At 43.6% G+C, this 13044-nt stretch overlaps 1 protein-coding gene across 6 annotated transcripts in view; it reads right to left on the reverse strand.

Annotated features, from left to right (window-relative positions):
* Nucleotides 1-356: 356 nt before the first annotated feature.
* The window catches only part of rgs3a (regulator of G protein signaling 3a), a 216347-nt gene continuing 203659 nt past the window's right edge, over nt 357-13044 (reverse strand). For all 6 annotated transcript variants that reach the window (XM_084047372.1, XM_084047374.1, XM_084047373.1 and 3 more), the window contains 4 exons: nt 7730-7831; nt 5167-5228; nt 3411-3577; nt 357-2844 (listed from right to left, as the gene is read on the reverse strand). In XM_084047372.1, the coding sequence (XP_083903498.1) occupies nt 2644-2844; nt 3411-3577; nt 5167-5228; nt 7730-7831 (532 nt within the window). In that variant the 3' untranslated portion in view covers nt 357-2643. The remainder of the gene's footprint in view (nt 2845-3410; nt 3578-5166; nt 5229-7729; nt 7832-13044) is intronic.

A 13044-nucleotide genomic window follows, 5' to 3' on the forward strand; every position in this document is an offset into this window, starting at 1 on the left:
AGTGCCTCCGCGTACACCATTTGAGAAACACTGGCTACAGTATATCGTCACTGTCGGGGAGATCTCCATATTCTAACTTTTTGTGTTTTTTCGTAATTTAACACCCTACTTGATCATACTACAGCGTCACACAGAGGCAGCAAAAGTAGCAGATCCACAAGCTCGAAACGCGGCGCGAAGCGACGCGTTTCGAGCTTGTCGATCTGCTATTTTTGCTATTTTTTAATTTCAATCCTGAAAAGTAACAGTTTTGGACATAATGAGGTTTCCACCCGACAGAGACGATATAATTAAAAAGGAAAGTAAAATAAACTCCAAAGAGACAGGACTTCTTATTTCACCAGTTGGTTGTTTTATTTATTCTTTTTAGCAATGACACCAAATGTACTCTACTGTCTTTTTTCGCTTGCTATCATAGGAGATGCGTTTTGAATTGTAAACAGTGAAAATGATAAAATGCATTTCATAAAACTCCTTACAAGCAGTGTGTATGACTAGGGGGGAAAGGGCGGTCCGCGTACCTCGCCCTCGCTCACCTATGTTTTTTTTGTTTTCTTGTATAACAATACATGTTATCTTATAGCTTTGAGTCTCTCATATTTACATAGATACAGCCAGATCCCACACACTCATCACATGTGGCGACCTATTGTTTATTTCATTGTTTTTTTTATTAATTTCTTTTTCGAGCAATTTTCTAAAAGAATTATATTTACATCCACAATGCCCCGGCTGCCTGCTGCCAGGGAATACACACAGTTAGTATGTTTCGCTTAAAAACTCATGGAACTACTTGCGCCTCATTTATACGTTGTTTGCGCACCGCATCGCACGCCGAAAATAGCCCGGCCTACGAGCTTGTAGATCTGCTATTTTCGGTGCGTGACACACCAGCACGCAACTGGGTATAAATCAGGCTTCACGGTTATTTACTTTTAAGTTTGTAAGTCAACCTTATAGCTGTAAGTTTTGTTTGCGACACAACTAACAAATAAAGTTAATACAGGGCTCAAGCCATTTATCTTCCTCATACAAATTGAAAACTACTCAAAATAAATGAACAAAAAAATAATATATATATAAAAAACAAAACAAAAACAAAATATTGCACTTAAAATTCAGGACAGCATTGGACCTGTTCGGTGGTTAAGAGGGAAGTGAGAGCTTTCAGCCGAGTGCTTTGGATGGGGATGAAGGTTGGGGATAGTAGCATTTAGCAAGGTAATCTAAATAAATAGGCAAACCTTTGTACAATATTTTCTCAACTGTGTCTATGAAATGAGCAATCTCCCAAGTATTGCTCAGTATACCTATGGAGTGCAGGTTTGAACCTAAAGCATATATAGATTTAAAAAGAAAAAGGGAAAAGGGGGGAAAAAAACAACAAAAAAAACATTGAAATGTGTAGAAAAACAAGGGAAACATTTGACAGTAAAAACCAAGCTTGGAAGCTTCATAGTTGAGTGCCATAATGTCCTGAGAATGCTTCCTCGTTCAACTGTCCAGGTGAAGCTACAATGTGAATGGGAAATTGCTCTGGGTTGGCAATTTCAAGCCTTTCGTTTCTGTTCCTGTATTTCCTGTCATCGGAGGTTTTCGGACAGCTTTTCGACATGAGCATGGCACATGACTGCATTTGATCACAGCTTTTGATCCATCCATTATCATTGGTAGATTAATGTCCTCTGCCCATTCCTCCGTGCATGGTCTTTGTCTTCGTCAGTCTCTCATCGTGTCCTGCGATATAGTCTTTGGAGTGAATGAGGTGGAACCCTTTGGAGAGGGGCAATGAGTGAATGCAGTGTTTGACAGAGGCGCGCGCGCGCGTGCGTGCGTGTGTGTGTGTGTGTGTGTGTGTGTGTGTGTGTGTGTGTGTGTGTGTGTGTGTGTGTGTGTGTGTGTTGTTTCTATTGCAATATTGACTGTGAAAGGGCAAAAAAAAGTTACTTTTCGCCCAGTCATTCAGACTTCAAATTAATAAAAAAAAAAACGCATCCCCCCGCACCACCACTTTAGACACTCGTGAAAGTGATAAACAATAGAGACATTAAGAGGGACAAAGAGGCAAAAAGAAAGGTGTCGTACCAACAGCACTGAAATGGTATCAAAGGACAAAGAGGTGAATCTTAAGGAAGTCCAAAAGGAACAGAAAAGGAATAAGGGACAAAACAGTACCGGACTGTCTTCATGTCTCAACACCCTCCTCCATTTCTCCAGTACATCCGGACAAGAACTTAAATACACGAGGACAGACAGCGATCGAACATGACAGTGAGCAGATATGCTTGCCGATTCGGTCCTGGGACATATGAGCCTGTTACTGTTGGAACAAGCAATCGATCCATCCATCCATTCATCCATCCTTCCCACGCGGTTATTGTGTAAACAACATTCCTATCGCAGTGCCATAGCCTCGCCATCCCCTCTCACACCATAACAATAGCAATCATAGTGGAACAGGATGGCAGAACCTACAAATAAAAACATAGACGACAACAAAAAAAAAGGCAAATAAAGACGTGTGAGCCCTACCCAGCCCCGTGCTTTGTTTTTGTTTTTTCAAGTCTCTGCCCAAAATCTTTTTTTTCTCGTTTGTCGTTGTCTTTCTCTGAAATCTCTCAGCTTTTTTCTTTCTCCCGTCTCTTAGGACGACGAGGAGGTGGACGTGGAGCTGGGTTTCTTTTGGTTGACTAAGTCCACGTAGAGTTCTGAGCGCAGGAACCGCGGGTACGAGTCCTTCTCCATTAGCCCATATATCCTCCTTTGTGCGAGGTCAAAGCAGGAGCGTGTCACATTCTGTAGGTTGTCCTTGGTGTGTTCTCTGGTGTACGAGTCCAGGTTCACCTGAGGCAGAGGCAAGCAGAGTAGAGACAAACAAAGTTTAGTATAATGGCAAATGTATCATTTCAAGACCGAGTGCTCTATTACTTTTTGGAGGGTTATTTTGTTGTGTTCAGGCGCTGATATGAAATTTCCAATATTCTTTCCAGCGCTTGCAACAAACGGGGGGGAACTCGCAAAGGAAAGAGTAAAGGCCTATTTTTGCTCGTGTCAAGGCAACCAACGGGAACCTATTCATCAGACATGATGAGCTCACATCCTTTTCCAGATTACTCATTCCATCCCCCATCAGGAAACCCGCTCTGACAAGCCTACCGCATTCATGACTTCACGTCTTTAGTCAACGGAACAATGCTAACGAGGGGTGGCACCCGGCTGCTATTTCCTATTTAGTGAAGGCAGGAACGGCTTTATTTAGTGCCTTGTTCCTCCCGGGATATGTTATTAAGAATAAAAACCTACGTACCTAAAACCTATAATAAAAAAACATTTATTGCATATGAAAGGCTTCTGAGAATATGGGACGGTAGATAAAGGTAAAATAAGGAGCTGCCGTTGTTCTCACTCACCTCCTTACAGGACTGGATGGCAATATATTCGGAGAATATTTTCTTGGCTTTGGAGGCCATTTTCGATTGTGACTTGATCTTCTTGTAGTCCTCGCATGCTAGCCAGAATTCCAGATTCTCCTCGCTGAACTCTGTGCGCAGGAATGCCCTGAATGCTGCCAGGCCATCTGAGGGAGAGGAGAAGAAGAAGAAGAAGAAGAAGAAGAAGAAGAAGAAGAAGAAGAAGAAGAAGACGAAGAAGAAGAAGAAGAAGAAGAAGAGAATAATCATTAGGAGATGACTTGACAAGACACGAGAGTCACGTTAACACCACAGCTAAAAGCCATCACTGAAATTTGCACCACTTAAAATAGCCTGGTGGCATTTTCAGTCATGCAGCAGGGAAAGAATTGCAAGCCTGCATGCTCTCCACAATGAAGTCACGGATATAACTCATCACCCCTCTGACCCCATCCTTCCAATATACTCTGCTGTTATTCAGCATGAGTTCTTTGTATTCTTAAACTCCCACAGCGTGAATGAACAAAGACCTGACTGTTTCTCCCTGAGCGTGGGTACAGCAAAATCCGGAGTGGATTTTAGCGTGTGTGTGCGCGTGTGTGTATGTGTGTGTGTGTGTGTGTGTGTGGAGATAACTTTGCTTGTCTAATTCTGGCAAAGAGTTTTTTTTTTTTTATTGTTTGGGTATTGTTAATGGCTTGAGGAAAAAGACTTCCAGGCCGGGAGAATAGCAGGAAGTGAAGTTCCACCCTGTCCTCTTGTAAGCACCTTTCCGTTCCCATGAATCCCTTTAGTTGCGCTGACAATAAGAGCCAATCTCTTGGCCGTCACCTCGTACGAGAGAACAGGATGTGAGGGAAGCGAGGGAAGAGAGTGCACAGTGAAAGCTTAAGAATAGAGACAACGGAGGCTATGTGTAAAACTATTTCTGCTATCTTTTCTGCTCGTTGACTTATGTCCTGCACCAGAAATAGCAGATCTTGTAAGCTCACAACACATCGTGCCATGGCACGTTGTGAGCGGCTTTGACCGTAGTGTAGTAAAATTCTGCTGCTTTGACCATTCTGCTTGATAATATTCTGCTTGGCAAAATTTGCAAACTCACAATTATTGCAGGATTGTTTGAATTTGTGCTCCTTCCCAGAGGGGACAAACTACTGCACAATGACAGCAGAGGTGTCACAACTAGTACAATGTGAACAATAGAACACTAAAATAGTAACACTACATGGTCTGCTGTAATCTCTGTCCCGACTTAACACTTCAACCTCTCTCTCTCTCCCCCTCTCTCTCTAATGCATTGGTTCTATTCATTCACTCATTGGGATTAGGGATGCGGGCAGCACTCTAGCCATTCACTGCAGAGGAAAGCGCGCGCGCACACACACACACACACACACACACACACACACACACACACACACACACACACACACACACACACACACACACACACACACACACACACACACACACACACACACACACACACACACACACACACACACACACACAGACAGACAGACAGAGGGGCTTATGTCACAAGCATGCATGCTTAATTTGAATCAACATGAGCATATTTCCTGTGCACTTGACTCCACCCCACACCACATGCATGCAGTATTCTCACTTTGCCGCCAGCACTCCACTTCAAACCCATGTTTCTGTTGTGTCACATATTTTGGCATAAAAAACGGGTTGCCATGCTAAACAAGCATGCACAAAAATGTGGGTAAAATAAATAAGAGAGACTTACATTTGTGCACCAGGAGCTTGTCGAGGGACTCTCCCCACTTGAGTGCCTCCTCTGGGGTGGGCCTGCAGATGAAAGCGGAGCGGTTCTTTAATATACCCATCTCAGCAAGGTTCCTCATTTTGAGACCCATCCGAAGAGCCTTTCTCCCCTAATACACACTCTGCTGTTATACGGACCAGTGGGAAAGCAGTGGGGAACGAACAGGTATTCCACAATGTCTGTTGTTTTAGTTTTTTCTCTCGTCTCTTCTGCCGTTGCAGGGAGCTCTCTTTCTTTCACTGCACTCACTCGCTCGCTCACTCACGGGTTTCTCTAGCCTAGTGAGTCAGGCTGAAACTAGCGTGTGTGTGTGAGTGTTATTAAGCTGTGTGTGTGTCTGCCTGCAGATGCTCAGTGACTGGGGTTTTATAATCCCTCACACTGCAGCGTGGAGCGCAAGGGGGAGGGGCGGAGGACGAGGCGGCCAATGGCCAGACGCACTGAGGCCCAAGCGCCTCCTCTCATCTCCGCCCCCCCAGCCCAAACACCCCCGCCTCCCCCCTCACCCCCTTCCTCTCATTCTTGTCTTTACAGTAACGTACAGTACTTTGCAGTGGTGGAAGAAGTACTGTATATGTCAGTAGTTCTCAACCTGTGGGGCCGGGGCCCACTGGCGGTGCCATGAGGAAATTGTAAAGTGGGCCCCCAAATAATTGCAGAAACAATAAGATTTTATTGATGTTTGAACATCAATATAAAACTATAAAAAACTTTGAAAACCTTGAAAAATTACTTTTTATTGTGATACCGCGAAAACATGAAATTAAATTGTGAGTTCCATTGATCCAAGTCGATCACAATCAATTGGTTGAGCATTAAAATAAGGCCCACCCATCTGACCACTTAACGCGGCAGCCGATTGGCTTCCAGAAAAGGTCGAGAACCACCGCCGCCGCGTGTATAATTGTAAGAAGGTACTTGAGTAAATGTACTGTACTTGAGTTACTTTCCACCACTGCTTCCCCTCTCTCTCATTGTTGTCTTTTACAGTGACGTACGGCACTTTGCCCACATCTGGGGTGTCATACCATGAGGAAAAGAGCCTTTGAAGTTAATAGGCAGAATTCTGCCAGCAGACATTATTTTTAGCACACACAGCTCATGTGACAATTCCGCTCTCGTTGTCAAGTGAGAAAGTGTCTAATTCTGTCAGAATACTGTATATATATAGTGATGCCTTATGGCCAGATGATAAATACAGTAGGCTATGTTTACGTTTCTATGTTATTCCTTGTTTAACCCGTTCAATTTGGCTATTCAAAAATAGCAGATCTACAAGCTCATAGCGCGGCACAGAGTGCCGCGTTATGAGCTTATAGATCTGCTATTTTTGAAAAATCTTGAAAATGTGTGCAAAAGCGAACATTTGTAACTCAAATCTTTGCTTCTGGGGGGGTCGCTGGAATAAAATGTTTTTTTTTTTTCAAAAATATACCAAATTTAAAGAAATAATTAAAACATTTTCAGAATCTTTTATGAACGGCAAAAATTGCAGATCTACCAAGCTCCTAATGTGTCGAGTTTGAGACCTTGTAGATCTGCTTTTTTCCGATATTCATTGTAAGATTAAATATATAAGGCTTGCGGTGAAATGACTTTGACAAAAACGACGCATCGTCTCTGTCGGGTGGAAACATATATATATTTTTTTTAAGTGAAAGTGGTTAAGTGTGTCTGTGGGTTTTATAAACACTGAAGTGAACCAATGAAACGCATTAACAAGAGCTTGTGACTAAAATAACTACATTGGATCCGTTGGAAACACAGGTTCTTTTTTTTTCTCCATTTCCTCAAAAAAAGCAAGCGTTTGGGAGATATGAGGTTTCCGCCCGACAGTGACGATATGTCTATGTCTCAGTTACACTACAATACACACACACACACACACAGTGTGTAATTTAACTTCTAAGGGCATTTTCACGCAATAAATGAACAGTTTACTGTGTAGGGTTTCATAGGATGTAAACTCCTCCGCTGTGGGAGATCAACCACTAAAGCACTGACTGGTTCAAGTCATTGTTTCTCCTTCTAAAATTACTTTACAGGATATTAACTCTCAGCATCAAACATGACCTCATCACCTCAGCCAGCGCTTCAACAATAGATGGCACATGCAATCTTTCCTCCTCCTCCTCCTCATGCTACAGTTACAGTACAGGAGGAGGTGGATTTTCCATCTATCCTTCCTTCCTGCCTTTTAGCCCAGTCACTTCACACTTTACAAGACCTCACTGCCCCCTGCTACTGCCCACTCTGTCTGTCTGTCTCTCTCTCCCTCTCTCTGTGTGTGTGTGTGTGTGTGTGTGTGTGTGTGTGTGTGTGTGTGTGTGTGTGTGTGTGTGTGTGTGTGCGCGTGCGCGCGCGTGTGCGTGCGTGCGTCGTGTGTCCACCTGGTAATCACTCCGCGTGGACAGTATTCATACGCACACGCACACACACACACACACACACACACACACACACACACACACACACACACACACACACACACACACACAGTCTTTGGCAGTGGGCATGCACTTACTTGACTGACCTCATGGATTTGTCAAACTTGCTGCCCGGGTTACTTCCTGGCGATTCATTCCTCCTCCGCAGGAAAGCCAGACGATTCTTCATGTCTTTGGCCCTGAGAGAGAGAGAGATAGACAGAGAGAGAGAGAGAGAGAGAGAGAGAGAGAGAGAGAGAGAGAGAGAGAGAGAGAGAGAGAGGAAGAGATAAATAAAGACAATGAGTGATGAATGAGGGAAGAGAATTTAACCACCCTCTATTCTTAGAGAAACGGACTTGAGTTACAACTGTACTTGCTTTTTCCCCGTCTACACTTAAGCTCTTTTTGCCAAAAATAGCTGCAATAGAGCAAAGGACCCCAATGGAAACAAGCCATAGGCTTTCTTGGGTTTAAAATCCTCTTAGCAGACCTTGTATTGAACTGTACTTTCCTGTGCTTTTTTTTTGTAACCGGCTAATAAAGTATTCAATCAATCAATCAATCAATCAATCAATCAATCAATCAATCAATCAATCTACGGACTGCTGGCGTAGTGATCCAGGCTACGGCTAGGCTCAATGTAGCATGACCCGCATCACGGGTTCGAGTCCCGATCCTGACGGCCTTTGCTGCATATTCCTCCGCATCTCTCTCCCCATTTCCTGTCAGCCTACCTGTCCTATCCTATCCATAAAGGCATAAAAGCCCAAAAGTAAAATAAAAAATAAAATAAAAAAGCTGATCTACAAGCTCACAACGGGTCGCATCGCAACCCATTCTGAGCTTGTAGGTCTGCTATTTTTGACGAATGTTCCCACGCCCCAGAATAGGCATGCTAGGGTTCAAGTTATTAAAGTGTGTAAACGATTATAAATGAGTGGAAGACATAGATGAGAGGATAGAAGGAAGAGAGCGGGATAATGGGGTTGAGTCTCCAATCCAAAGTCCAACCAATAAGAATCCAAAGCAAGGCAGAGCACGGCTAAAGTTCCTCAGTGTTCACAATCCAACACATCGGCAAAACAACGGCCCCGCAAAACGCACCAAAGAGGGAAGAAAATCAACAATTTCAGTGATTCTGTACATTTTACGTCTTCACCGAGGTACGGACGTGTGAGGAGGTATAAGAGGGTCTTCCAAAAAATCTCGTCCTGATGATGTCCGGCCCGAAGACAAGTTCCTGCGCCTCTCTCTCTCTCTCTCTCTCTCTCGGTGCCACCGTCTCCTAATTAATCTGACGTCTCAATCATGCTTGTGTTTCTTCCTAATGAATGTGCCCCTGGCAGGATGGCGAGCAGGGAGGGACTGCTGAGAAGGAGGAGTTTAGAAGAGTCAATCCTCATCATCGCTCCTCCGTTTACATCACAGCGTTTCCTCCACCAGGGGTGGCTGACCCATGGGGTGACTGACAGCCACGGGGACCTCAACGACCCCACCTCACCCGTGACTCTGCCAAGACACCACCTGCCCACTGCACCCTATATATACTTCCCCTAATTCCACCCGTTTTCAAACGGGACCAGCCCTTTATCTTCCCTGTGCACCTTAACCACTTTGAACCTGACAACCCTATTTTGGGCATGTCATTATGGGCAAAGGTTTTCTTTTTTTTTTTTTCAAATACTCTCAAAATAGCATTTTTTTTGTTTAACATTTTCTAAAATTTCTAAAATCAGATAGTCACAACGGGACATTGTGAGCATGCAGATCTGCTATGTTCGCCATACGACTAAGTATACAGGACTTACAGTAAGTGGTTAATAATTCCCTACAAGGTGATCCACCAACCCTCGAAGGCTCTGATAGGCCTCTGTGCGTTCCCATAATCCCTTGGTGCATGTCCTGGCTCTTCCCCCTTCTGAAGCGCGTGCTGTGTGCTCCCTCAGGTGGGACGTGACCTCACTCAACTCAATCCATTTCCTGGCATCCTGCTTTTTGATTTCCACCGTGGATTGGCTGGCCCAGTAAGAGCGCCGCGCCGCAGCGTGCGGCCGGCCTAATCACTGCCACAGCGATCCCACACAGTCACCAAAGCCCCCCCAGAGGGGCCAAATTAAGAAAGGGGGGCTTCCAATTATAGACGCCTGTCAAGTAGACACGCGCGTGTGCGCGCTAACACACGCACGGGGGTGCAAAATATGCAGGAAATGCAGCTAAGCGCATACACGTTCATACAGTATTTAGGCTATTAATACTGAATGAATATATTCAGACACGACAGATCCTCTCTGAACCCGTATCTACTCACGTATGGTGGGTGTACAACATTCACGCGGACCTCAAACGCCTCACAAGAAATCTGACATCTGACATGACATCACACCTACAATTCCCCTAGAATTGTGTTTCATTTGGGGGTGACATTTGGTATACATTGGTAAAATTGCAATTGTGAGTGTGCGGTTGTCGATTGGCTATTTTCGCCAAAGGAGATTTGGTGTGGAGGGAAAAGGAGGGCACCACATATCATGTCAGACAACAGTTTGTTTGTGTTACAGTAGGTGACCTAACACTTAGAAATGTTCTAGTTCCTTTCACAGATCAGTGTGATGTTGTGGCGTTGAGTGAAGTGTTTTGATGCAGACAGGAACTGGAAACTATCACTACATCTAACACTTTGAAAACGTATGAAATAAGGAGACTGTTTGCAAGTACATGTTTTTTATTTGTGGAATATAGGTATGAGAATATAGGTAATTGCATTTTCTGTTGACTAGTGAATTTAGTGATGCAATTCCATATTTAACATTGAGTCTGAAAGTAAATCAACAATTATCTACTTGTGGAGTCTGGCAGATGGATATGCTCCTATCATTGAGTAGGCTACGTTTTATAATAAGCAATTACAACTATCCAAACCAATGACAATCATTGTTTTGGGATTGCTTATGTGATTATAAAAAGGCATGGGATTATGGGGATTGTTATAGATTCTGACATTACTTGAAACAAATTCTCTTTTATAACGGTAGTTATAACCAAGCATCACTGGAGTCAATCGTTATCACATAACAGTTACCAAGCATAGAGCCTGAGGTACTGTGCGCATGAATTTTGATATGTCCCACCCCCCATACCCTTGCGTGTGTGTGTGTGTGTGTGTGTGTGTGTGTGTGTGTGTGTGTGTGTGTGTGTGTGTGTGTGTGTGTGTGTGTGTGTGTGTGTGTGTGTGTGTGTGTGTGTGTGTGTGCACATGGAATGCTCACTTGGACTTGGAGCACATACAGTGCGTACGGTTGTAGTACTACTGAATGCCACATGTGTATTTCCATCAGGACAGGAATGGCAGAGAGGCGTGTTTGAATTGCATCGCTGTCGGGCAGAAACCTTGTATCTCCATGTTACAACTTTTTATGTTTTTTCGTAAATGAATGCCCTACTTCATCATACAAGAGTGTCGTACCAAAAGTACTGAAAATAGCCGATCTACAAGCTCACAACGAGTTGCGATGTGAGCTTGTAGATTGACCATTTTTGGTATTTTTGAATAAAAAGTTAACGGTTTTGGACATACAAGGTTTCCACCCGACAGAGACGAAATGATACACATACTGTATGATGCAACAAGTGCTGGTATTTACTATGACTACGTGAGCTTCCATTTGTAGAACACAGCAGCTGACTTGACCTTTGAGTCAGTGTGTGTGTGTGTGTGTGTGTGTGCGTGCGTGCGTGCGTGCGTGCGTGCGTGCGTGCGTGCGTGCGTGCGTGCGTGCGTGCGTGCGCGTGTGTTTGTGATATCAAAGCAAAGGACAAGTGCCTTGTGCTTTCTAGTCATTGAGCTGGGGGGAAAAAAAGACGTGTGTTGCTTCTCTAGGAAAATGTTCATTTCTCCATGCATCTCCTTTGCTCATTTCACTTTATCTTTACTAATAAAGGTAGACAGAACACAACACTTGTGAAGGACATAAACAGATGGAGAGAGGAGGAAAGATGAAAGAGGAAGAAAAGATGAAAGGATCTCGTTTCAGAGTGGATTCCAATTTCCACCATGTTACTCTGGAGGTCAGGAAATTGATTATAATACTGAAGAGGGAAGGAAGAAAAAATAAAACAGGGGAATCTGAACCATGCCGTAATTAATTCCATCCTCTTAATCACAGTCCGCTCTATTAGCAGCGCTGAGTGCTATTGACTTTCTATGCTAGTGAGTTATTTTTCACCAGGCGCTGCTAGAAAATATGACTCATTCACTCATTATGATAAGTTATAGTATCCTACATGAAAGGTCACTCATCAAAACGCTGGGTTGCTATTTGGTGTAAAAACAATAGTGGTCGCCAGCTGTAAAACAGTATTATTCTTGCCAGTCTGAAAGACATCATTCTCCCCCCTAAAAAACAGCTCTCTTGTGAATGCATAAAATCCTATAATCTGAGAGGAGGAGGGGGCTAGCAGCATATGGATTGCTCTATTTTTAGATTCTGCAGTTTGGCTTTGAGTATCCCTACTAAAGGCACTAAAGGCTCGGGTAAGCAGCACCAAAGACAGTTTCTGCCTTTCTCAACACGTGTGGGGGAAGGAGAAGCCTTTTATGGGGACTGGAAAGTATTTTGCAGGCCTAATTTAAAACTATTTATTATTTAGGTCTGGTTTTAATACACTTCTGAGAGCGGAGTCCACGTGGGAGTGACGCCACCCTGACGTCAAGAGGACTGAACTGTGAGGGGATGCATGACTCTGCGCTGCCACCGTGTGGTAGAAATCTGCTACTGCAATTATACTCTACATAAATGAGACTCGAACCTTTTCATGTCAAGGAGGACTCCCAAATGAATTAATGTATTTAGTCGCAGACCCCCACTGAAATTATTTTGCGGCAGGTACACCCCCATACGATATTTGTGTTCTTAAAAAGTAAAAAAAAAAGACATCACAATGATATTGTAAATCGTTGTGAGCTAATGTTTATAGTGTTAAAGTGGTTATAAGTGATTGTGATGCTGTGTTAACTCATTTTGCTGGGGACCCCCTCAAGGACCCCTGGGGGTCCGCCATGAGAGAACCGCTACTCTAGATTCAGCACTCCTCATCAACCCTGAGGTGACGATACTCAAATGTATCATCTTTTTATGACAATGACTGTTAAATAGAAATTGAGACATGACACTATATGAGTCTCCAATGTGGAGCAGTCATCAGAGTTGGCAATAAGAATCAGTTTCACTTTCAACCCACTGACTTGCTTTTCACATATTCCTAATCATACCACACAAAACACACATTGAGTAACAGCCCATCCCATTAGGGCAAAACACATGAAATTCCACTTTCTTGAACTAATGTTAATACTTTATAAGCTACGCCTGAACATGTTATAGCAGCGTATAGTCACATTATCAACCACTTG

The sequence above is a fragment of the Gymnoscopelus microlampas genome (genome assembly GCF_963454915.1).
Source record: "Gymnoscopelus microlampas genome assembly, chromosome: 21".
Taxonomy (NCBI): Eukaryota; Metazoa; Chordata; class Actinopteri; order Myctophiformes; family Myctophidae; genus Gymnoscopelus; species Gymnoscopelus microlampas.